Here is a 23,560-nt window from a genome sequence, read left to right as displayed (position 1 = left end):
CTTCATACACACACACTGTACACACACTCATGCTTCACACACACACTGTACACACACTCATGCTTCATACACACACACTGTACACACACTCATGCTTCACACACACACTGTACACACACTCATGCTTCATACACACACACTGTACACACACTCATGCTTCACACACACACTGTACACACACTCATGCTTCATACACACACACTGTACACACACTCATGCTTCACACACACACACACTGTACACACGCTCATGCTTCACACACACACACACTGTACACACACTCATGCTTCACACACACTGTACACACACTCATGCTTCACACACACTTTACACATAAACTCACACACATACACACTGTACACACTCTCACACACATGCCCACTGTACATACGCTCACACACACATTCACACTCACACTCTCCCCACCCCTAGAGGAAGGCGGCCCCAAGCCCCAAGCCCCCGGCCGTGCCTGGCTGTGCCGTTCCTGGCTGTGCCATGCCGGGGGCTCCTGGGCCAGGGGCTCCCCGGGAAGCCCAGGCCCGCCTTTCTGAAGCGCCCCAAGTGTTGGGGGTGGAGTTTTGCAGACACCCTGCATCCCACTGTGATAGTAAGTTTGAACCTCTGAGCCACAGGGGGACAGTGCGTGTGCGTGACGCCAGCGCGTGGCTGAGAGCACGTGCATCTGAAGCTGCTTCTCCGCACTTCCCAGAGTGAGAGCGGGGGCACCCGGTGTGGGGGCCGCTCCGTGATCCCCCTCGTACCTGTTCCCCTGGCCGTGGGCGGGAGAGGAGGCAGGCGAGGTTGGGCAGGGTACAAGAACTGGGGCCCAATCCTGTCCTGCACTGGGTGGCTGTGTGACTTTGGGCAACTTACTGAAGTTCTCTGAGCCTTAAGTTCCCTGTCTGTACCGTGGGGGTGCTGTGAGGGTGCACGGGTTCGTGTGTGTAAACCGGCCCTTCGTGAGCGGCCACTGCTGTCTGTACTGACATGCTGGGGGGTTGGGGGAGGGGGTGGGGGTAGCGCTCATCCGCCCTCTCCTTCCAGGAAGCAGAGATTGACAGCATCCACCAGCTGGTCGTGGGGGCCACTGAGAACATCAAGGAGGGCAACGAGGACATCAGAGAGGTGGGTGCCCAGGCCCCAGGCCGATAGGCACATGGTCAGGCAGTAGCATTAGCCTCCCTGGCAGGGCTGTCTGACCTCACCGCCCAGTGAGGCTGTCTGACCTCACTACCCAGAGGAGCGTGGGTGCTCCCACAAGGGTCTGACCCCTCCCTGGACCAGAGGTGGGTGCTCCTGAAACGTGGCAGAGCCCCGCCGAGGGGCAGAGCCCGGGCGCTGTGTATGGAGGCCCCACAGCCGACTGTGGAGGGACCTTGTCACTGAGTGTGGCTGGGGTTTGAGCTGGCATGGACTGCTCCGAGGCCACGCCATCTATTGCTGGGACACCAGCCAGGAGCGTGGTACCGAGTCCGTGCCTTCAGTCTCAACCCTGGCTCGGGGCCGTCTCGGGGGGGGCGGGTCCCCAGGAGGGTCTTGCAGGACCTCTGGGTGATGGCGCCCAGGGAGGGAAGGCCAGCCTTTGGTTTTGCTTCATAGTTAGCCGTCGGATCAGGGTAAGCACAGGACGGACAGCAGTCATGGGGTGGGGAGGAGGGATGCGGTCCGTGAGCCCCGGGCCCCAGGAAACGCCCATCTCTGTCCCCAGGCCATCAAGAACAACGCGGGCTTCCGCGTGTGGGTGCTCTTCTTCCTGGTGATGTGCTCCTTCTCCCTGCTCTTCCTCGACTGGTACGACAGCTAGTCCCGCTCCAGCAGGCGCACGGCCCGGCTTCCCCGTGGGCCTGGGGTCCGTCCCGGCCAGGTCTGGCCACAGCGGGCGGCGCAGAGACACACTCCACTAAAGGGACACAAACCAACCTGGAGTTTTAAGCCCGTTTAGCAGCTGAACGAGAAAACCATGAACACGAGGCAGGTGGAGGGATGGGAGGGGTGGTTATCCTAACGGGGCGGGGGGGCAGTGTGGAGGGGCTACGCCCGGAGGGCACCACAGGTCTCGCTCCACCCGCATCTCGGGGCTCCGAGGAGGCCCGGCCTGCCTCCTGGCCTGACTTCCTGCCGCTGGGCCCAGGAGCTTTGTTCACAGAAGGGAAGGGCCCCAGAGAGCGGGCCTGCTGCGCTCTGTGCATCGACGCTCCGGGAGACGTGATGGGACCCGGTGTGCAATGGCAGGCACGGACTGGAGCCCCGTGTGCCCGGCGTCCTGGGGCCCAGGGCCACTCAGTGTGGACGGCCCGGCCCTGGGCCTCTGAAGGGCATGCTGTGCAGAGTCTGCTGGGCGGTCTCGGGGACCCTCGCGCTCTGTGTAAATAAACTACAGCCAATAAAGTCTGTGTCCTCGAAACTGCAGCTGGGCTGCCTCGGCCCCGTGAACTTGCCTACAGACAGCAGGTGTGGGAGCCCTTTGCCCTGTGGTCAGCACTGTGTGCGCAAGCGTGTGCACCCCCACAGCTCCGCAGCCGCACGACAGCTCCGCCCACTGCCCTGCGGCGCGGTCCCTTCCCAGGCGGTGTTTCCGGACGCGCCTGGGGAGAAAGCATCGTCGGCGTCAGCGCGCTTCAGGAAGCCATGTGCTCGCAGAGGTCTCACGGTCATTTATTTCTGATCCACCAAAACGGCACCTGGGACACGTCCACCAGAAACAACACGTTCAAGTAACACGGAAGGAATGTCTGAATGTCTGTTCTATTTAATCGTCTTACACACTTATCTAACTGGCAATTTCATAAACATATACTTTAATGTCAAGATTCGGGCTGAAACAATATTCTTACAAAGGTTGTGAGTTGAAATGTCATAACTGGACTTGCGAGGTGCCGCCCAGCCCCGCCCCCGCCTTTTCTGCCTGCTTGACATCGAAGGAGTTACATCTGCTTCACAGAATTAAAATTAAAGTGCCGTGGCCTCCAGCAGCGACACTTTCCCTTTCCCACCCAGCTACTTGTTAAAACCAGCTTGCTAACAGGGCCTTCGGTGCACGCGTTTTCATGACAGAGGTGAACAAGGGGCCAGTGAGCTGCGTTCCTGTTGAACACATCACGCGCAGGACGACTACAGGGACACGGCGCTCTGCAGCCCGGGCCCGTCACCCCTGCCCGCGTCCCTCCTCCCACACACTGACAGCGACAGGCACTCAGAACTGGCCTGACAGTGGCCTGGTGGCACACGTCCTTCTCTGCACGGCTCCCCACTGGTGCCGCCTGACGGGGGCGGGAGCACGGCTGGCTCTGAGCAAAGCAGGGGCGCGCTCTAGACGTGGCTGGGGCACTGGGCCCAGAAGCGCAGGTGTCTAAAGCAGCAATGCCAGCCCTGGGCAGGTGGCCCAATGGTGGGAGCGTCATCCCGTGCACCAGAGGTTGCAGGTTTGATTCCTATTCAGGGCGAGTACTAAGGACACTGATCCATGTTTCTGCCTCACGTCGATGCTCCTCTCTCTCTCTCTCTCTCTAAAAATCAATTTAAAAAGCATATCCTCAGGTGAGGATTAAAAAAAAGAATTCCGCAAACGCATTATTTGTCTGAAACCCAAACCCCTCGCATGTCCAGTGTACATGTGTTTTTTGGCCGCATCCAGTAGATGGCAGCGCAGTAGCCACGTGAAGGTTCCCCCCGTGGGAAGTGGCGCCAGCACTCCAGGCAGAGCGGCACGCGCCAGGGATGCCCGGGGTGGGCTGCAGCAAGTTGTATTTGCAAAGCAGCATTAGCAGACGGAAGCGGTTGCACCATAATGAGTAACCTCTAAATTATCGGTAGTTATATTTAATGACATGTCCCTCTGAGTCCCTCTGCTGCCTGCAGGCGGCCCCCGTGAGAAGCGGCCCGCCCGCTAGGCGGCCTTCTCCGCGGCCTCGGTCTCCTGCTCCGACAGCTTCTCCTCCGACAGCACGGACATCCAGGGCGACACGGAGCGGGTGATGCTCTGCTTGGCCAGGTTGTAGTGGTTCACCACCGCGTAGAACTTGTCCGGGGAGTGCGGGTCCTGCTCCGCGTAGTAGGCCGCCAGGCCGTTGGGGATGCACTGGGTGTTCTGCAAGACAGGAGGCACTGAGCCACGCGGACACCAGGGGCCAGGGGCCGCCTCCCATGGGCTCCTGCCCTGGCCCGCAGCCCTGAGTCACCATGTGACAGTTGACCTAACAGGCAGGCCCGAGAGGTGCGTGGGCCCCTGGGGCGTGGGAGACAGGCCCTCCCACTTCACACTTCACGAAAGACCTTACACTAGTTGTCACCTATTTTAAATCTGGAAAACAATGAAACTTTTGACACGCCCACCAGGAATAGCAGCGGGGTGGGGGGGGGGCGGAGCTTACAAGCAAAGGAGACCTCTGAGGCCGGAAAGGGGAGGGGGAGGTGTGGCGAGAGCGAGAGTGAGGAGGAAAGGGACCGAAGGGAGAGCACTGGGAGCCCAGGGGAGGGTCCGAGGGTGAGGCCACACCTGCAGGGCCTGCTGGGCAGGGGGAGTGGGAGCTGCCGTCCACAGCACAGCAGGAAGTCACCGAGGTCCTCAGAGGACGCACAAACTCCCCGACAAGGAAGAGGCTGTCCCCACAGGCCTCAGGCCAGGGCAGGTTACGTGTGAAACGTTGCTCTCTGGACACTTTGCGGGAGATCGGGCTCCTCCGTGAGCAGCTGCTTCCCGAGGGACCAAGGAACTGGCAAAGGCAGTGCGTTCATCGCCGGGCTGGGGGCTGGGCGCTGGGGGCTGGGGGCCGGGCGCTGGGGGCTGGGCGCTGGGGGCTGGGGGCTGGGCGCTGGGGGCTGGGGGCTGGGAGAAGCCAGCTCTGGAGCCGGGCCTGTGCGGGCCTGTGCTTTCCGAGGCCGCGCTCTGAGCCTCTGCTCCCCCCCTTTAACATGGGCTATGAGTCACGCCTCCCGGGGTGCTGCGAGGACTAAGGTCAGGGCACCGCAGCTCAGGGAAGAAGCCAGGGCGTGGCCACGGTCCACGGTGGACAGGACAGAGAGAGCCGCAAGGCGCACCTCGAGTGAAGCCCTTCCCCCATCCTCCCGTCCTCACCCCGGCCATGTGGAGGTGGGGGGCGGGGCCTCCGGGAAGTGCAGCACGCTGCCCCGGCCGCCCTGGGGGGCTCTGGTGGTGCCCGGCCTGCACGGCCACCTCCCTCCCTCTGTCCACCTGCCGCTCCCCGCACAAGGACCCACAAGACCACCTGAGGCGGGCAACACCTGCTGAGCAACGAGCCGGGCGCCACGCGCCCAGGGTGGGACCAGCAGCCGCTTAGGGTGCGGCCCACCCCACGGGGCTGCGGGAAGAAAATGCTGGGAGGCGGCCTGGGCCAGTGAGGCCACCCAAGGAAGCGTGCTCCCAGCAGCCCCGCACAGTGCGTCCCCACTATCAAGTCTCCGCACACGCGAGTTCCACCAAGGAGAGCTCGTGTGGCCACGGGCAGAGCCGACAGGCGTGCCCAGAAGGAAACCTGTGGGGCTGGGCCATGTCCCTGCTGTCTCTGAGGCAGGGAAGAGGGGGCCCAGGCTCTGGGGTCCCCTGATTTCTCCGCGTCCTGACACATGGTAGTTCCCGAGCTGTCGGTATTTGCTGCTGCTGTGAGGGTGGGGCCCAGGCTGACCCGCCCACACGGTACTCCCAGCACCACACGGGGACCACACTCAGGAAATAGATGCTGAACATACGGATGGCCTTGGCGTGGCCGGGGGCACCACGACTGTCTGCCCTGCGTCCTCCTGTGGTAAGTGGGGTGTCCAGCTCCCCCACGGTGTCTGGCAGCCGTCGGAGATCTGGGGCGAAGGCCCTGGGAAGCCTGCACTCAAACATGCAGAAAGGGGCGGGGGGGGGGGGCTTTCTCCCACACTCAACCCGCCCCTCTCCAGCTTTACCAGGGCCTGGGGTTCGGACCAGCAGCTCCCGGCCCCCCACCGCGTTCTCCAGGAATGCACCTCCCCATGAGATGCCAGTGGAAGATGCCAGTCCCGAGACAGCTGCAGAACAATCCCTCAGGGCTGCCGCCACATGCCCAGGGCTGGCTGTGCGCCAGCATCACCGGGCGGCACCCAGTAGACGATGCCATGCAGGGGTCTGCCCCTCCCCCAGCAGGGAGTGTCCCAGCCCCAGGGAGAAGGAGCAGAAAGGAGACCCAGACGCCCCTGGTGGGGCTGCTGTCCTGCTCTCTGTGAGCCGTCTGTCTGGTTGGGGACGGGCTGTCCTCTGTGCATGGGGTCCCCTAGGCCATGGCTCCTGTGAGATCCCTGCCCCTCCGAGTCCCCAGCTCTGACCAGGTGCCACCTCCTGCCCACCCCTGCCTCCAGGTTCTGTCCAGGCCCATGTCACGCGAGTCTCTCCTCTGTGCCCAGCACACGGCCAGTCCAGACCCTCTCCTCCTCCCGGTCCACAGCAGCAGCCCCGGCCACCTCGCTGCCTCCTGTCGCTGGCTTTCAACCGGCAGCCTCCCAGGCCACCGAGGACCACCCATCACTTCCCCTCCTCCAGGGACCTCTGCCTGGCACCCCCGTCTGGGCCAGCACGCCCTGCCGTCACCTGTGTGGGCTGCTCCTCCCCCAACCACCGGTTCAGCCCGCAGGGTCTGCTCACCAGCTCGTGGGTGAGGCCAGCCTTCCCCTCCTCACAACTGCCTTTAAACCAGGGTGGGGAACCTTTTTCTGCCAAGGGCCATCTGGGTTTTTATAACATCATCCTCAGGCCATACAAAATCAACTTAAAAACCAGCCTGCTGGCCGAAACCGGTTTGGCTCAGTGGATAGAGCGTCGGCCTGCGGACTCAAGGGTCCCAGGTTCGATTCCGGTCAAGGGCATGTACCTTGGTTGCGGGCACATCCCCAGTGTGGGGTGTGCAAGAGGCAGCTGATCGATGTTTCTCTCTCATCGATGTTTCTAACTATCCCTCTCTCTTCCTCTCTGTAAAAAATCAATAAAATATATTTAAAAAAAAAAAAAAACCAGCCTGCTGTATTTGGTCATTTAATTAACTCACCCTCATGCCTTGGCAGGGCCAGACCAAACAATTTTGCGGGCCTTACATGGCCTGCGAGTCGATGTTCCCCATCCCTGCTTTTTTTAAAAATACATTTTTATTGATTTCAGAGACTAAGGGCGAGGGAGAGAGAAACATCAGTGAAAGAGAATCACTGATCGGCTGCCTCCTGCACACCCCACACTGGGGATCAAGACCACAACCCGGGCCTGTGCCCTTGACTGGAATCGAAACTGGGACCCTTCAGTCACCAGGCCGACGCTCTATCCACTGAGCCAAACCGGCTACGGCCCCCACCCCTGCTTCAAACCATGGAGGCTTCTGAGCCTCCGGACAGACTATAAACTCAGCCCCGGCCCAGGGTGTGGACAGGGCTCCCCCCACGCCCTGCCTGGAGGCGCTTTCCCAGTCCCCGCTCGCTCCCTCCCGAGCCTCCTACAAGCCTTGCTCAAAGGTGACCCCCCTTCTAGAAGCCGCGCCCCATACTGCTTTGCTTTCCCAGCACTTACAACCCTGTAACTCGGTATACAACTGCCTTCATGTTTCTTGGGCGTCTGGGGGCCTCTGGCAGGCTCACAGGCTCCTTCCCCAGCGGCTCCTGCTGCTTCAGCACCTGGGACAGCAGCCGCCCCAGCCCAGGCAGGAGGCAGGCGGGCAGGGACCAGTGCCAGTGGGGGAAGGGCGTGTGGGAGCCCTACGGAGTCCACAGTACGGACAGTGCAGCACAGCGCACAGCGCACAGCGGGCGGGGCCAGGAACGGGGCGGGGCCAGGAACGTGGTCCAGCCTGGCCTGCTACCTGGGCGAGGGCCCTGCATCCCTCCCATCCGCGACACCCAGACACAAGTGACCATGTGCGTGTGTGTGTGTGTGTGTGTGTGTGTGTGTGTGTGTGTGCTGGGCTCTCCTGCTGTGATGCCGGCACCCACGCCCTGGAAATGATGGCGTTTCCTCGGCGCACTGGCTCTAGAAGGTTCAGGACCAAACGTGGGCCCAGGCCTCAGGGCGTGGGGACCGGAGCAGGTCCAGCCAGCGCACTGGCCTTCCCCAGCTCACCTTCTCACCCACACCCCTCATGTCCTGCCTCCCTGCCTTGTTGTCCGTGTGTGTGTGTGTGTGTGTGTGTGAGTGTGTGTGTGTGTGTGCGCACTGCGTGCCACGCACCGGCGTTGTGGTAGGAGGCACCACACCAGCACCGTGAGCGCCCACGAGCGTGGGCCACGATGCAGCAGGCGGACAGGGGACGCAGTCCGAGCCCCTTCGGTGCCAGCCCTACTCCCACATCCCCGTGGCCGTGGGCAGCCTCCCTCTCTGGGCCTCAGCCTCCCCACGCCCTCAGCGGGCCCTCCCAGGAGTCTCCTCCCCCAGGTCCCGCCCGCCCTGCCCCCACCCCCGCAGGGCCTCCCCCAGGACTTCCCCAGGGACCTGCGAGTGAGACAGGTGCTGGGTCCCCAGTGGGTGCGGCTTTACCTTGAGGATGAAGCCGTCGGGGCAGAGGCGCTCGTACTTGTACACCTTGTAGACGACCAGGAAGACGACACAGGTGAGGAAGGCCAGGGCGATGAAGACCAGCACGGAGACCTGCGGGCAGGCGGGCGTCAGGGCGGCCGGGGCCGGGGGCCAGGCAGACAGACAGATGCACACATGGGTGTCTCTCACACACACACACACATAGGCACAGAGACAGAGGCACAGGCACAGACACAGTCACACACACACACACGCACAGCCGCACGCACACAGACACACTCACACCAGTGTGTGCAGAGACTGTCTTAGCTCGGAAGGAGGGCAGCAGAATCACTTTTCACTGAACAACTCTTCAGACCACTTTCGTTTTCACCAGACCCACATGTCACCTTCATTTTATAAATTAGCTATTTTTAGTATTCCAGGCCCTTCCGTGAGAGCTGCGGCACAAATAGGATTAAGCCTCATGGACACTCAGACACGTGATGGATGGTTGCCCATCTGACTGCCGCCATCACCAGGTGACGCAGCAGCCACCAGCTCATCAGCTGTCCTCAAACGTCTCCTGAGGCCTGGCCGCCGGCCGTGCCCTTGAGCAGGCCCAGCGAGCGGGAGGCAGCCCCGGGCCCTACCCCTCTGCCCTCCAGTGTCCTGCCTGCTCGGTCAGCGTCTGTCCCCACCACAGAGGGCAGTCTCCAGAGCAAGGACACGGCTTCCATCCCCGCTGCAGGCCGCGTGCCCAGCCGGCACATAGTATATGCTCAGCTAACATTTGCAGATACATGCACAATGGCGTGTGGGAAGAGCACAGAGGTGGAAGGTCCTGCCCCAGCTGGGGGACGTGGGGCCTGGGGGACAATGGGACCCTACCTGGGCCTGGCAGCTGCTCACGGTCAGGCTGTGACCCTCCCTGAGGGCCCAGACTCTATTGCATATAAACCCTGTGCCTGGCACTGGAGACTGACAGGATGGAGCCGGGGCTGGGTCAGGGGAAGTGCCATCCAGTTCCGGGGGCAGGGACACAGCCACCTCGCCCCGGGCAGCCCAGGGAGGCTGCAGAGGGAGCAGAGAGTGAGGCTGGGTGACAGAGGAGGTGAAGTTGTCCAGAGATGGGAGGGGCAGTGGGCCCAGGGGCAGGTAGTCCCAGAGGGAGCAGCAAGCAGGTTCAGGGCTTTCCAACAAGGGCAGGAACCCTGCAGGCCAGGAGCTCGGAGGGGCGAGGTAGAGACTCAGCCCCTGCAGCCAGGCTCCTGTCGCTCAGCTCCTCTGGGCTGGGGCTCCTGCCTGCCACTGGCTGGGAGAGGACCCAGCTCCCAGACTGGCGGGAGAGCCGAGGGCCCAATGCACACTGCTGAGGCCAGCACCTGGGCCGCTGAGGCCAGCACCTGGGCCAGTGGACGCTGCGAAGGAGGAAGGAGGAAGGAGGGAGAAGGGAGGAGGGAGGAGGGAGGAGGGAGGAGGGAGGAGGGAGGAGGGAGGAGGGAGGAGGGAGGAGGAAGGAGGCGTTTGCTCTTGCACTGCAGCTGTCACCTGTCTTTCCCGCGCTCACTCTGGGAGGTGCAGAGCTGGGCTCTCAGTGTCGGCCACACAGCTTCCCCCAAGCCCACCACCCATCCAACCCGAGCCCCCTCCCCACACTCACTCCCGAATCTGCCCTGCCAGGGACCCAGCCCCTGCTGCAGCCCTCGGAGCCATGAGGCAGCTTCCGGGGGTCCCCACAGACTACAGCAGCAGGGCTGCCTCACCCGGGCTCTGTCGGGAGAGCTGCATTATAAGGATCTCCTTTGTAACGCTTTATATTTTGGGTGCACTATTACAAAAAGGTCCATGGCATACGACAGGTTAACCCCTGTGAGAATACAATCTCAACAAAATCCTAGCAAAGTGAATTCAACAACACAGTCCATCAGTCATGCACCACGATGAAGTAGGATGCATTCCAGGAATGCAAGGATGGCTCAACACCCACACGCCAATCACTGTGACAGAGCACATTAACAGAACGGAGGATAAAAACTAAACGATCACCTCAAAGGATGCAGAAAAAAACATCTGACAAAAGTCAACAGACATTTATGATAAAAACTCAACAAAGGGGGTATGGAGGACACATACCTCAAGATAATAATAAAGGTCGGCTATGACGTGCCCACAGCTGACATCACACTCAACAGTGAAAAGCTAAGAGCCTTTCCTCTAAGAGCAGGAACAAGACAAGATGCCCACTCTTGCCCTCTTATTCAACACAGTATTGCAAGTCCCAGCCAGGGCAACTGGGCAAGAAAAAGAAGTAAAGGCATCCAAACTGGAAAGGAAGAAGTAAAGCTATTTGCAGATGACATGATATTATACACAGAAAACCCTAAAGACTCCACCAAAACACTGTTAGAATTCGTCAACAATTCAGTTAAGTCGCAGAATACAAGTAAATGGGGTCGAAGTCTTCACTAATGGAAAGCAATCGGAAGAGGGTTCTCATTTCTGTGAGCAAAGGTGAAAAGCAGAAAAAGCACTGCGTTCGTTTTGCAGCGAGCCAGGACACAGCCCCCCCCCCCCCCCCCCGCCTCCCCCGAGCAGCAAGAGGGCCGAGAGCTCCTTCCTCAGAACCACGCCAGCGTCGCAGCATCCAGCCCTCGAGCTGTGAGCTGTCTGAGCAGCTGGCTTCATCTCCGTGTACTCGGTGCATCTGTCAGCAAGATGTGTCTGCGCTATCAGAAAGCCCACGCTCTCAGGGTGTTACGCTCAGCATAATACTGAATGTGATCAGGCATTGCGAGCGCCATGAACCAAATCAAGACACTGCGTGTGCACTGAATTCGGGGTCTTGGGAACGCTCAAAAATTGTCCATATACACTGAGTGGCCAGATGATGATGATCTCTGAACGCATAATAATCTGGCCACTCAGTGTACATCCTAGATAATAACAGGCTAATATGCAAATTGTCCCCTCGACCAGGAGTTCAACCAGCAGGCAGGCTGGCCAACTGCCCATGTCCCCTCCCTCTGGCCAGGCTGGCTGGACCCCACCCATGCACGAATTCATGCACCGGGCCTCTAATACACACACACACACACACACACACACACACACACACACACTCTGAGTGGCCAGATTATTATGCGTTCAGAGATCATAATAATCTGGCCACTCAGTGTAAGTCAATAGTAATCACCTCTGCTTTAGGCCATTCCAGCTCACAGACGGTTCCACAGGAACCTTTGCTTTCAGGTCGTGGGGGAACCTGGCGCATGTCCCGGGGATATGACGTGCAGATGGGGACATAGTGCCAACGCTGTACGTGTGTTTGAAAGTCGCTGAGAGAGCAGATCTTAAAAGATCTCATCACACACACAAAAAAAAGGGAGGTGACGGATGTTAACTGGGCGTGGCGTGGTGACCACTGCCCGGTGTGCACACACTGAACCTCACGTGGCGCTCCTGAAGCTGACGGAATGCTTCCTGTCAATCACATCTCGGCCTAAAGCCACACGGAATCCGACCTCCAGTCCTGGAGGGGCATCCTTAAACCTGTCACGGGAACTTGGGAGCCTCGTCAGAGTTCCGTTCGGGGCACCCCATCTGTTTAGGTTTAACAATAACCCAAGCTTGCCCGGCCGGCGTGGCTCAGGGGTTGAGCATCGACCTATGAACAAGGTCACAGTTCGATTCCCGGGCAGGGCACAGGCCCGGGTTGCAGGCTCGGTCCCGTGTGGGGCGTGCAGGAGGCAGCCAATCCATGATTCTCTCTCATCATTTATGTTTCCCTCTCCTCTCCTCTCCTCTCCCCTGCCCTCCCTTCCCCTCCCCTCCCCTCTCTCTCTCTCTCTCTCTCTCTTCTCTCTCTCCCCACTTCTCCCTCTGAAAGCAATAAAAACCTTTTTAAGATAATAAAAATAATCCCAGTTCTCCCCATGGGCTGTCAGGAACCACTTCCCCACATCCGGGATCCTGGGTCTCATGGTCCAGGAGCTCACGAAGCCGAGAAGTGAGAGTGGGACAGTCCCCAGAACAGGCGAGGGAGAAGGGCAAGGAAGTAAATCCCGGAGTCAGCAGGAGGCAGCGGCAGACACAGCCCTTCCCTGCAGCCAGTGGCCTCGCTCCCCCCTCACTCTGCAAACCCCGTGGCCTCGGAAGCTGGCGGTGGGAAGAGGAGGGCGTGGCTAGTCCCCCTGTGGCTACCGTGGTCCGAGGAGAGGCCACGGGCCTCTGCAGAAGGAGCCCCAGGGCTCGGCACTGGATCCCGGCTCCGTCACCTGCACCTGCCAGGCGAGTGACACTGGTCGCCCGCGCACCTCACCTCCACGAGGGGAACGCCTCTCACTTACACGTGTACCGGGAGAATGACAGGGTGGACGGCATGTGTCGGAGAATTGTTTCCCCGAATCACAGAAGTCCTAACCCAGGCACCTGGGGCCACCTCTGTTTGGAAACAGGGTCTCTGCAGCTGTGATGAAGCTGAGGCTGTCAGGGTGGGCCCTCGCCCACAGCTTTAAACTGCCCACAGTGCCGGGCAGGGGGAAGGGTCCCCCGGGCGTGTGCCAGTCGCATCCCTGGCCGCCCGAAGCCTGCTCCCCACGCCTGAGGCACTATCCCTGGGACTAGACATGCAAAGAAAACCAGCTGTACTGAGCCCTTCCTCACCCTCACAAAAGTCAATCCTCAGGCAAGGATTCAAAATACACGCGTGTCCTTGGTCAAATGATCTTCAGTTCGGGGACCCAGCCCTTCCGATGGGGCTGAACAGCCTCCTCCACAGACGGCGGGGGGACGACGGGGCATCTTCCTGCAGAAGAATGAAACTGGACCCTCCCCTCCCGCCACACACGGAGAGTAACTCACAACGGAACAAAAAGATCCTGAATCTAAAAGCAAAAGCCGCCCTAACCGGTTTGGCTCAGTGGATGGAGCGTTGGCCTGCGGACTGGGGGGTCCCAGGTTCGATTCCGGTCAAGGGCATGTGCCTTGGTTGCGGGCACATCCCCAGTGGGGGGGTGTGCAGGAGGCAGCTGGTCGATGTTTCTCTCTCATCGATGTTTCTAGTTCTCTATCCCTCTCCCTTCCTCTCTGTAAAAAATCAATAAAATATATTTTAAAAAAATAATAATAAATAAAATAAATAAATAAATAAAAGCGAAAGCCATAAAACTCTTAGGAAAAAACCTAAGCATTAAATCTTCATGGCCTTGGGTTTGGTGCCTTAGCCATGACACCCAAAGCACACGCAACAACAAACGTAAATAATCTAGTGGCCTGGTGCACGAAATTCATGCACATTAAAAGGGGATGAATCAGAAGAAATATTTTAATATTGCTAGTTGCCCTTTCTCTATAATAGAGGTGTCAGAGATGAAAGAAAATTAGTAAAACGTATATGAAAATCCTCCTGTCAGAGTCTGGGGTGCACCACGGGACCCAGAGTCAAGTCCCCACCCACCCACGTGTGCCTCAAAATTGTGCGAGACCCAGACCCAGCTGGTCTCACGCTTGTCAAGCCCCGCCGGGCAGGGGGCGCAGACTCAGGTCCCCTGGCCCAGCACTGGGGCAGGGGGTGCTCACCTTGAGGTCCCCCAGCCTGGTGCCAGGGCGGGGGACGCAGCCTGAGGTCCTATCAAGCCCCATGGGGGCAGAGGGAGGGCGCAGCCTCAGGTCCCTGCTGATTGCTCGTTAAGGCTCCTTACAGGAACTCAGCCTCCGCTGTGGGCGCTGCCATCTTGTGTTACGGAAACCCCCTGCCTCCGCTGTGGGCACTGCCATCTTTGTGGTGGAGTGATGGTCAATTTGCATATTCTCTCCTTATTATATAGGTTTGTGCTTCCCCCGGATGAAGCAGCTGTGTGCACTGATGAACACTGGCAAGGAGGTGAAAGGACACCCAGACTGGCAGAGGACGTGCCACTGGGTGAGGTTCTGTGTCCAGACGGACGAGGAACTCCCACAGCCCGACCCCGCGGACAACCAGCCCGTGAGAACGGCCCAGGACTGAAAGTGGACGCTTCTGCAAGGAAGGGAGCACGTGGCCACGGAAAACAACTCGCCGTCAGCAGCCGCTGGGGAACGTGAACCACCGGCACAGAGTCAGCCCTGAACGGCCGGAATAAAACCGACAGGTAAGGGGCCAGCCGGTAAGGACAGGGATGGAGCCCCCACCTCGCCGGCGAGCAGGTGGAGGTGCCACTGCCGTGGAACCAGCCCCTCCACACGTTAACGGGAAACCACCACGTGAAGGAACAGTCGCACTCCCGGAAATCACCCGAAAACAGGCGTCCAAACAGAAACCTGAACAGAACGCCCACTGCCGTGCGGGTCACACGGGCCAGAGGCGGGAGCACCCCGTGTCCACCGCGGACCATAGACGCACAAAGTGGCCGTGAGAGGAACGCGTGCTGACCCGATTCGACACGGAAGGGCCTTGAAGACACGACGCTGGTGAGAGCAGCGGTCACAGAGGCCACGCGCTGTGGCTCCGTGTCTATGGAGCGTCCGGAGCGGGAGCCCCGAGGCAGAGCGGTCGGCGCTGCCTGGGGCTGGGCACAGCGCTGTGGCCGGACGCCCCGCAGATGCACCGGCCGTCGCCGAGTGGCGCGCTCGTCAGGGCACCCCTAGTGTCATGTACATTTTACCACCATCTTTGCCAACGGGGAGGAGGCGGGGTCAGGACAAGACGGTGAGCCCAGCCAGAGCGGCCCTGCGCGGGGGCAAGAGCAGTCTCGGCGTTTTCTGGAAAAAACAGCCAGAAATGGATCGCAGACGGGACGTGGGCCGTGGGAGCGGGACAGGGAGTCTGTGAGGAGGGGATGTGTCCCAGGTGCTCGGGCAGTCCCGGCGGACGGCTCCTGGCCGGGCACCCCGAAGGCCTGCGCCCACGCTCACTCAGCCTGCCCGCTGGGCCCCGCAGCTCACGAGGAGGGCCTGGCCCGGAGCCAGCCTGCTGTCCACGAGCTGGGATGAGGAGGCTCCCGTTCTGCAGGTGACGGACTCAAGCGGCAGGGAACGTGCTGTGTTCCCGACGCTCTTCCTAGCCGGGGCCTCCTCTCCTCCCGGGGCCTCCTCTCCTCCCGGGGCCTCCTCTCCTCCCGGGGCCTCCTCTCGTCCCGGGGCCTCCCGGGGTGACTGCCCAGCAGGGTGGGAGCCGTGATGTCTGCAGCTACGGTGCAGGGGACAGAGCTGCTGGGCTCGGTGTCGGAGGGACTGGGTCCCAGTCTACTTCCACTCTGGCTGCTCCTTAACCGCCCGGACCATAATCCCCTACAACAGTGGTCGGCAAACTCATTAGTCAACAGAGCGGCAAACCGCGGCTCGTGAGCCACATGTGGCTCGCGAGCCGCAGTTTGCCAACCACTGCCCTACAACATCAGGACAGCAAGCTCAACCCTGGAGACTGAGAGCACAAGAGACAGCCCTGGAGAAGCTGGGACCGCGGGGCGCTGGGGGGATGGCGGCTGGGCTGTTCTCACTCGGGGGAGGGGAAGGAGACGTGCCTGTCCGCTGAGCAAGGCAGTCAACAAACCGTGAGAAAATGAGACGGATCCTGACCCTGTCCGGTGTCGGCAGCTGTTTGCCTTCATGTTTTAGGTAACCCGCCAAAGGTGAGCACAGACCCCGAGATAACTCAACCCACTCCTTTTCCCTCCTGGAGGAAGCCCCACTCGACAGCTGGGCCAGAACAGGTGGGCTCGGCACCCTCCGGCCGGCACTGAGTCCCGTGGAAGCTGGTGGAGGTTAGGGGTGTCCAGCTGCACCCCGAGGGGCTCCGGGGCCCCGCTGACCGAGCTCATGAACATGTAACAGAGGCGGCTTGAACACGCCCGGGCTACCTGAGAGGGTGCTCCAGGCCCTCAGGGACGCGAGGGGAAGACGCCACCACTGCAGCAGCGAGTGCCAATGGCCCTGGCCGGTGTGGCTCAGTGGATAGTGTCGGCCTGTGGACTGAGGGTCCCGGGTTCGATTCCCGGTCCGGGCACATGTCTGGGTTGCGGGCTCGATCCCCAGGAGGGGGCATGCATGAGGCAGCCGATCCACGATTCTCTCATCACTGATGTTTCCATATCTCCCTCTCCCTTCCTCTCTGAAATCAATAAAATATAATATTTTTAAAAAGAAGTGCCAACAATGGGCACCATCCGCACCAACGTGGTCTCTCCTTCTAGAACGTTCTCCCACTCTGGGCGGACCGTGAAAGACATTGGAATCTCAGGGCCGACCTTGGAATCTCATCACAGCCCACGGACGGCAACGTGGCAGGGGTGGGCGGGGAGCGGTGTGGTTTGCTCAGCCGAACCACAGCTCACAGGGAGAGGGCGGGCGGACCTCGGAGGCCGAGAGGCGGCCACAGAGCACAGAGGGGCTGGCGAGCCCCGTGGACCGGCCTCCGACCTGCCCAGCCAAGGCCCGGCTGCGGCCTGGACGGGAGGGCGGGGAGCAGCAACCCCCAGCATCGCCGACTGCCGCCCGCGTGGGTGAGTCCAGGCGCGCAATTAAAAATGTTTATTCTCGGCACAGACACCCTCCACACAGAAACGACGGCCTTCCTGGCTGGCACTGACATCTGGCCGCCGCGGGGGACGCGTCCCGCCATCCCAGAGTGGCCGAGCCTCAGGAAGCCCTGTCCCCAGCCAGCCGTTACCTAGCAACCAGCCTAGCAACCTGGCGGCCAAGGGATTAATCCCCGAGTGATCACCGTGCAGTACCGCCCAGAGGACACTGGTCTCAAGGATGCCAACCAGCGGCACTCGGAGAGCAGGCTCAAGCCAGTTTGGGGACAAAGGGACGCGATTTACTTGTTGCTTCGCAGCTGAGAGGCAGTCTCCCTCCTGAGACTCGCACAGGCGGAGAGCGAGGCGACACACGGGGGGCCGTCACCAGGAGGATGAGGAAGAGGGGTGCCCGGCGTCAGATAGAGCGCCCCCCCCCACCCGCCCTGGCCGGTTTGGCTCAGTGGAGAGAGCATCGGCCCTGGGACGGAAGGGTCTCGGGTTCGATTCCAGTCAAGGGCATGTACCTCAGTTGCAGGCTCAGCCCTGGCCCCGGTAGGGCCCATGTGGGAGGCAACCAATCGGTGAGTCTCTCTCACATTGATGTTTCTCTCCCCCCGCCCCCCTTCCAGTCTCTCTAAAATTCAATGGAAAAATATCCTGGGGTGAGGATTAACCCAGGGGAGTGCCTTCAGAGAGGCCAGAAACAGACCGGCAGTGAAAGGCCGAGAGAATGTTCCGGGAGGGCGAGCACTCAGCGATTCCAGAAAGCGCCAGCCCTCCGAGCCCGCCGTGACCTGGGGCTAGGACACCCCCCCCCCCCGGCTTATCCACAGGGGTCACCTAGAGAGCTGGTGACAGCACCCTCCCGGGCCGGGCCCATGCTAGTCCCCCCGGCAGGTGCGCAGGGAGCAGCCAGGTGCCCCCTCCCCGTCCGAAGGGCCTGGGGCAAAGGCACGCGGTGCCGCTGGGGACCAGGGCGCTCCCCTGGGTGAGCCCGCCCGCGGGCCTCCTGGGCCGCCTGGCCGCTCGCTGACCTCGTGGCACTGGGCGGGGCACCGGCCCCACTGGGTGCGAAGTGATGTCACCTGTGAGGGGCGCACACGCACGTGAGGCCCGGGGGGCTCCGTGGGCCCCGCACGCCTCCCCGAGTCCTGAGCCAGGTGCGGCCTGAGAGTCATCAGCAGGGGTCCCACTGGGATGGGGGGTTCGGCGCTGAGGGGAAGGCGTCGGGAGGGGATGCGTCCCCACCAGGATCCGGCGCCTTCGTTCCCGGCTGACGTGGCCACAGGGGCCGAAATGTGCCGATTCCACTCCCGGGGGCCCCACGGACCTCGCCAGGACCGTCACAGGCCTCCCAGCAGGAGGTGCCAGGCGGGGGCAGCCCCAGAGGAGGGGGCCAGGACCCGTGACAGGGCAGGAAGGTACGAGAGAAAATGATGCTCACACTGGGAGGGCTCGGGGTCCCGGGGAGGCCACACGTCTGGAGGGCGCAGGACGGTGACCTGGTTCTGTGGGGCTCACCGTCAGGTGTCAAGTCAGCAAAGGGGGAGGGTCCCTAGTGCAGAACAGTCACCCCAAGGGGGCCTGGTGAGAGCTCCCCGGCAAACGGTGCTCCGGGAGTCACGTGACCTCGGGTGTCCCAGTCAGGGCGGGCTGCTTGGGTTCAAGCTCTGTCTCAGTTTCCCCTCCACTGTCCAACAGAGACAGTCACTGGCACACTTCACGAATGAGATAATGCGCGTACAGGCTGGACCCAGCTTGGCTCACGAGAGCGCTCCACGCGGTCAGACCTGTGGCCACCTCCTCACCTCGGGCAGTGGGAACACAGGGCGAGTCAATCCCCAGGGCTCCCCGGGGGCGGTGATTCCTGAGCTGGAAGGGGAGGCCCGGGGAGGTGTGTGTGACAGGGGGTCGTGGGGAGCACCCCATCTCCCCACCGGGGACCACCTGGGACTCAACAGCTTCATCTGTAAAAGGGGCTCATGATGCGCCCTCGTAGTGGCTGTGCATCGGTGCTGAGCGCCTGAACACGCGTGGCCTGCTGGCTACGAGGCGGGGGGACGGGGTCCCTGCTGCGCAGGTGCTGAGCACCGACTGCACGCATCGCCTCCTCCACTCCCCCAGGTGGGAACAGAGCAGAGAGGATTCAGGTTCTGCCACTGCGGCCGGTCCCCTGGGACGGGCACAGGCCTCTGAGGTCCTCTGAGCCCAGGCTCTGGGCAACCGCAGCCAGGTAACCACCCGGAGGCCCCGCCGTGGCTGCCGAGCGCCCCGGTGCCAAGGTGCGTCACCCATGCCCTCAGCAAGGGGCCTGGGGACCTGCACCAGCTGAACGTGTGGGAGAGGCACCCGCGAAGGACCCGGCGCTGGGGGACCGCCTGGCACCCAGGGACACTCGGCAGATGAAGGGACAGCCATTCAAGCACCCGCCCCCCCCCCCCCCCCCCCGTGGACCTGACACGCCGGCGCCGGGAGAGGCGAAGGTCCAACCGGGGATGGGAAACCCAGACAGACTCAGGTGTGCAGGTGGCACCCCCCAGGGGATGATGGCCGCCGTGACCTTCAGATCCAGGTCACCTCTGCCTCAACCGGGAGACGGTCCCAGGCCCAGCAGGGCAGCAGGTGAGGCCAAGCCGGCTGGCCAGGGAGAGAGAGCGGTGCTGACCCCGGCTCCGTGCAGCCTGGTCCCGTCCTGAGCCTCACCGTCAGCCAGCAGCTGTCAGAGCGCCAGCCGCAGGCCCTCCCTAGCCCACCGGCAGGAGCCACGGCTGCAGGCGGCTCTGGGCCCCAGCTTCCCCGCCTGCAGGGTGGGCTGACTCACAGCACTTACCTCGGGGAGGGCTGTGGGAGGAGGAGATGAGCTCACACGGGAAACACCCCGTCCCCCAGCACCTCTGATGGGACCCCTGGGCCAGGCAGGCCTCTGAAGGGCTTTTCTCCACCCAGTGAGGCAGCGTGGAGGGACGGGAAGGGGAGGGATTCAAGATCACCCGCCAAGCCCCCTCACCTCCTCCGGTTTCGCTCTCAACTATTAACCAAAACCCCCGGGCTGCCCGGAGCTGGGACTGGACTCCATGCGCAGACACTCTAGTGCAGAGCTCACGCGCCCAGGAGCGCGCCCGGGCCACCCCTCAGGGCCAGGCGACGCCTTTCAATCCAGTGAGGGCCTCCCTTTCACCATCTGTGTTTCCCAAAGAGAAGTTTCCAGATCAGCATCCGACCTTGTCCCTCAAGCAGCACAGCAGTGTGCACCCTCAGAGCACCCCAGGCCTGGCGGGGACCCACCGTTCAGCAGCTGGGCCTCCTGGGAAACCGCCCAGAGCATCGCTTCCCTCCCCAAGTGAGCGCGTTGGGGGGGGGGGGTGAGCAGGGGGCAGCCAGCCTCACCCTCACACCGTGTACGTGGGGCGCGCGGCAAGGAGAGGCTAACACAGAGCTCTGGGCCCTGGCCCTGCCACGTAGAGCTGTGACTGCTCTGTGCCTCGATCTCCCCATCTGCAAAATGGGTCACCCCGCCAGGACCGCCCGCGGGAGGGCTGTGTAGATGAGCTGGCGCAAGTGAGGGCGCGGTCTGTGTCGGGCAGGGAACACGGACAACAGTCACCCTCCTGCCACTCCTCCTTGCGGCCTGTGGGGTCGGTGTTGCTGCGTGCTGAGTGGTTTTCACGTGTACGACCTTTGTCTAAAGGAGAGTTTGGGGGTGGGTTCCCCCCATGATTAACACTAAGCAATATGTGACCATTTGGGAAGATGAAGAAGTTTTCTAAACCACCAGTGGTTTGGCGCAGCTGGGTCAGCCCAGACCTGTCCTATCCAGTCCCCGCCGGGTCATCGCTGCGGCTCGGGACCCTCCCGGGGCCCAGCAGCGCCTCGCCCGCCCCCGCCACTCACCTTGAACCTCTCGGACATGCTCTCGGTGACGCTGACCGTGAACTCGGCGATCCTGTGGGCGCGTCCTTTGCCTTTCTTGCGGCTGGGCTCATAGTCGGTCTTAGTTTTCACGACCACCTTGTCCAGGGGAGAAGCAGACGTGTGGTCAGCGGGGCAGCCGGGGGCCTTCACACACACCTGCCGAGGAGGAGGCTCGCGCCCAAGGTCGCCGCTTCGCCAGGAAGCCCTCACCGGCAGAGCCAGAACCGCCACCTCCGCCTGGCCACCCCCTCGGTGCCAGGCCTTGCCGAGAAGTGACCGGTCAGTGACCCTTGACAGCAGCCCCGGAGGACTGTGGGAACTGAGGGGCGGAGGGGTTAGGCTCATGGGCCGAGGCCACACGGCCCGTAGGCGCAGGGCCTGTCCACCGCCCAGGGACCACGTCCTGTACGTAACTCTCCGAGACTCAGTTTCCTCATCTGTGGCCTCAGGAATCTGCGAGACCAGCGCTCAGTCCCCGCTCGATTCCTGTCTCCGGGCGTCCGTGCCAGGTGCCCCTTGGTTCTCACAGGCCCGGAGATGGGGGACTCGTTAGCTTGCGGGGCCACGCCATTGGGTGTCCCGGACGTTCTACCTCCCTGACCTCCTCCCTGATAGAAGCCAACTGTTCGCCACCCGGTCCTGGGATGGCACAGACTGAGGGAGCAAGAGGAGGGCCCGGCTGAAGGAGGGGGCCACCGGACAGGCCGCCTCGGGCACGGCGGCCTGGCATAGGCCGCTGCTCTGGGTGAGGCGGGAGGGCGAGGCGGGGGCAGCGGGGCCAGGCTGTGCTAACCGGGCAGGCGTGATGCCTGGACAGGGCCGAGGAGCTGGGAGGCTGAGGCCTCAGGCAGCCAGGCCCCTCCTGCCAGGCCTCTCCTGGACCATCAGGGGGGCCCCAGTGGCTCCCCGTGCCCAGGTGCCCAGGTGTGGCCTTCCTCACCTGAAACTCCTGTGCCGACCTCGCTCCAGCCCGCCCCAACCGAACAGACAATACAGCTGGGGGTCAGCCCCCTCGGGAGGGCTGAGCGACCCTCTCAGAGGGCCCCCTGGCAGTAAAGGGGTGGTCTGGAAGCGAGGACCCCCCCCCCCCCCAAGGAATCCCCAGCCCCACGGCCGCCGCCAACAGGCCCAGGAAACAGCCAAGCCCCAGCCAGAACCTCCTCCCCAGGGACTAAATGACACAGTAAATGCAAATGTACTTGTACTTGGCTGGGAACAGAGCGTGCTCCCTCCTGGCCGTGGCCGTGGCCGTGGCCGTGCCCGTGGCCGTGGCCGTGGCCGGGGTGGGCTGAAGCAGCAGCAAGGGGGTGAGAACGGACACTGGTTTATTGTTTAGGTTCGTGTTTTACAATTGTGTCGACTTTTAAGCAGCCTAGTTACCTGATTAAGCGATAATTCCTGAAAACATTATCCCTAAGGAACACAAATGACTTGACTGGATGCTGCATTCAGCAAAAGACAGGATTCTTTAAATTCAGGGGAAACCACCTCTGGGGCTGCTAAGGCGGAGGGGCAGGGGCGGCATTGGGAGGTTTCACAAAGGAACAAAGGAGGGGCTGGAAGCGGAGCGCTGAGAGCATCCTCGGCGGCGGGAGGGGCTCAGCCCCTGGGAGGGCCCCCCACCTCCACCCCCACCCCCTCCCCTACCCCCGGCCCACAGGCTGGCCTCCCCTCCGCAAAGGGGCAAATCGGCTGAAAGGGAACCTCCTGGGAAGGCACAAGGGGCAGCGGCGCCTGCGCTACCCCAGACCCAGAGCCCCCGGCACCGCGGGGCAGGGGCAGGGGCAGGGGCAGGGGCAGGGGCAGGGGCAGGGGCAGGGGCAGGGGCAGGGGCAGGGCAGGGCAGGGGCAGGGCACCGCTCGGACAGGAGGGGACCTTCCCGGGCGCTCCGCTGTCTGCGCGCAGCTGTCCTCTCAGGGCCCGGCTCCCCGATCCGGAACCCCCATCCTGGGGGTGGGTCCCCCCGCCCCAGCGCGCCCCACTTCGCGTCCCCAGCGCACGCGGCGGGTTTCTTTTGTTGCAGCCGCCGCCCGAGATTCGGGGTTCGCACCCGGCAGCGCGGGGCGCGGGGCCTCTCACCTTATCCGGGGGCGGGAACTGCAGCTGATTGACATCGAGGGGCGTCATCAGGGGGATGGTGTCGAAGCCGTCCTCCAGCAACGCCTGCTTGGCGCCCTTCTCCGCGAAATTGTTCCCCAACTTCACCATGGTTCCGGGGACCGAGGTGCCGCCTGCGGAGGGGCCGGGCGGGAGTCACCGCGAGGGGCACGCACCGCTGTCCCCCACTCGCCAGCCCCCCTCTTCCCGGGGGAGGGGTGGCAGGACGCGGCGGTCACGGCCCGGGGCGGGGTGCGGTGTCTTTACAGATTCGGGTCCCGCGGGCGGAAGCGCGGGGCGCCCCGCGGGAGGGTGTGGGGCGCTGCCTCTGCCGGCGAGTCTCCGCGTCCCCGGTCCCGGCGCCGCAGGGCCCGGAGACCCCCCCACCCCTCCCGCCGGGGGAGACCCGCAACCCCGAGCCCGCCCCGACGAGAAGGGCCCGGCCGCAGCCCCGGCGCCGCCGCCCGCACTCACCGCGCCGCTCCCGCAGGTCTGGGCTCCGACCCGCTCCGCGCTCCGCGTCCCCGCTCTGCTCGCAGCAATGGCGGAGGCGGCGCGCGCGGCCGTGCGGGAGCGAGCGAT

General features: G+C 62.5%; 2 protein-coding genes across 2 annotated transcripts in view; one reads left to right on the top strand and one right to left on the bottom strand.

Moving 5' to 3' along the window:
* The window catches only part of STX18 (syntaxin 18), an 83,582-nt gene extending 80,050 nt beyond the window's left edge, over positions 1–3,532 (top strand). The window contains exons 10-11 of the mRNA XM_079768384.1: positions 1,045–1,125; positions 1,709–3,532. Of these exons, the coding sequence (XP_079624510.1) occupies positions 1,045–1,125; positions 1,709–1,804 (177 nt within the window). The 3' untranslated portion in view covers positions 1,805–3,532. The remainder of the gene's footprint in view (positions 1–1,044; positions 1,126–1,708) is intronic.
* Positions 3,533–3,612: 80 nt separating this feature from the next.
* Positions 3,613–23,520, bottom strand: NSG1 (neuronal vesicle trafficking associated 1). Its single transcript, XM_079768514.1, has 5 exons — positions 23,453–23,520; positions 22,961–23,112; positions 20,860–20,976; positions 8,492–8,602; positions 3,613–4,087 (listed from the first exon to the last, which is right to left on the bottom strand). The coding sequence occupies exons 2-5, from the start codon at positions 23,087–23,089 to the stop codon at positions 3,887–3,889; spliced, it is 558 nt and encodes a 185-aa protein (XP_079624640.1). The 5' UTR covers positions 23,090–23,112; positions 23,453–23,520; the 3' UTR covers positions 3,613–3,886.
* Between the last annotated feature and the right edge of the window lie 40 nt (positions 23,521–23,560).

Source organism: Cnephaeus nilssonii (assembly GCF_951640355.1).
Source record: "Cnephaeus nilssonii genome assembly, chromosome: 1".
NCBI lineage: Eukaryota > Metazoa > Chordata > Mammalia > Chiroptera > Vespertilionidae > Cnephaeus > Cnephaeus nilssonii.
Note: the sequence above shows the minus strand (reverse complement) of the source record. Positions and strands in the feature narration are given on the sequence as shown.

Coding starts and splice junctions, on each gene's coding strand:
- NSG1 (XM_079768514.1), bottom strand. CDS start 23,089: ATGGTGAAGTTGGGGAACAATTTCGCGGAGAAGGGCGCCAAGCAGGCG. Junction 8,603..20,859: donor GCATGTCCGAGAGGTTCAAG/GTGAGTGGCGGG, acceptor GCCTGCCCGCAG/GTCTCCGTGCTGGTCTTCAT. Junction 4,088..8,491: donor CCGACGGCTTCATCCTCAAG/GTAAAGCCGCAC, acceptor CCTGTCTTGCAG/AACACCCAGTGCATCCCCAA.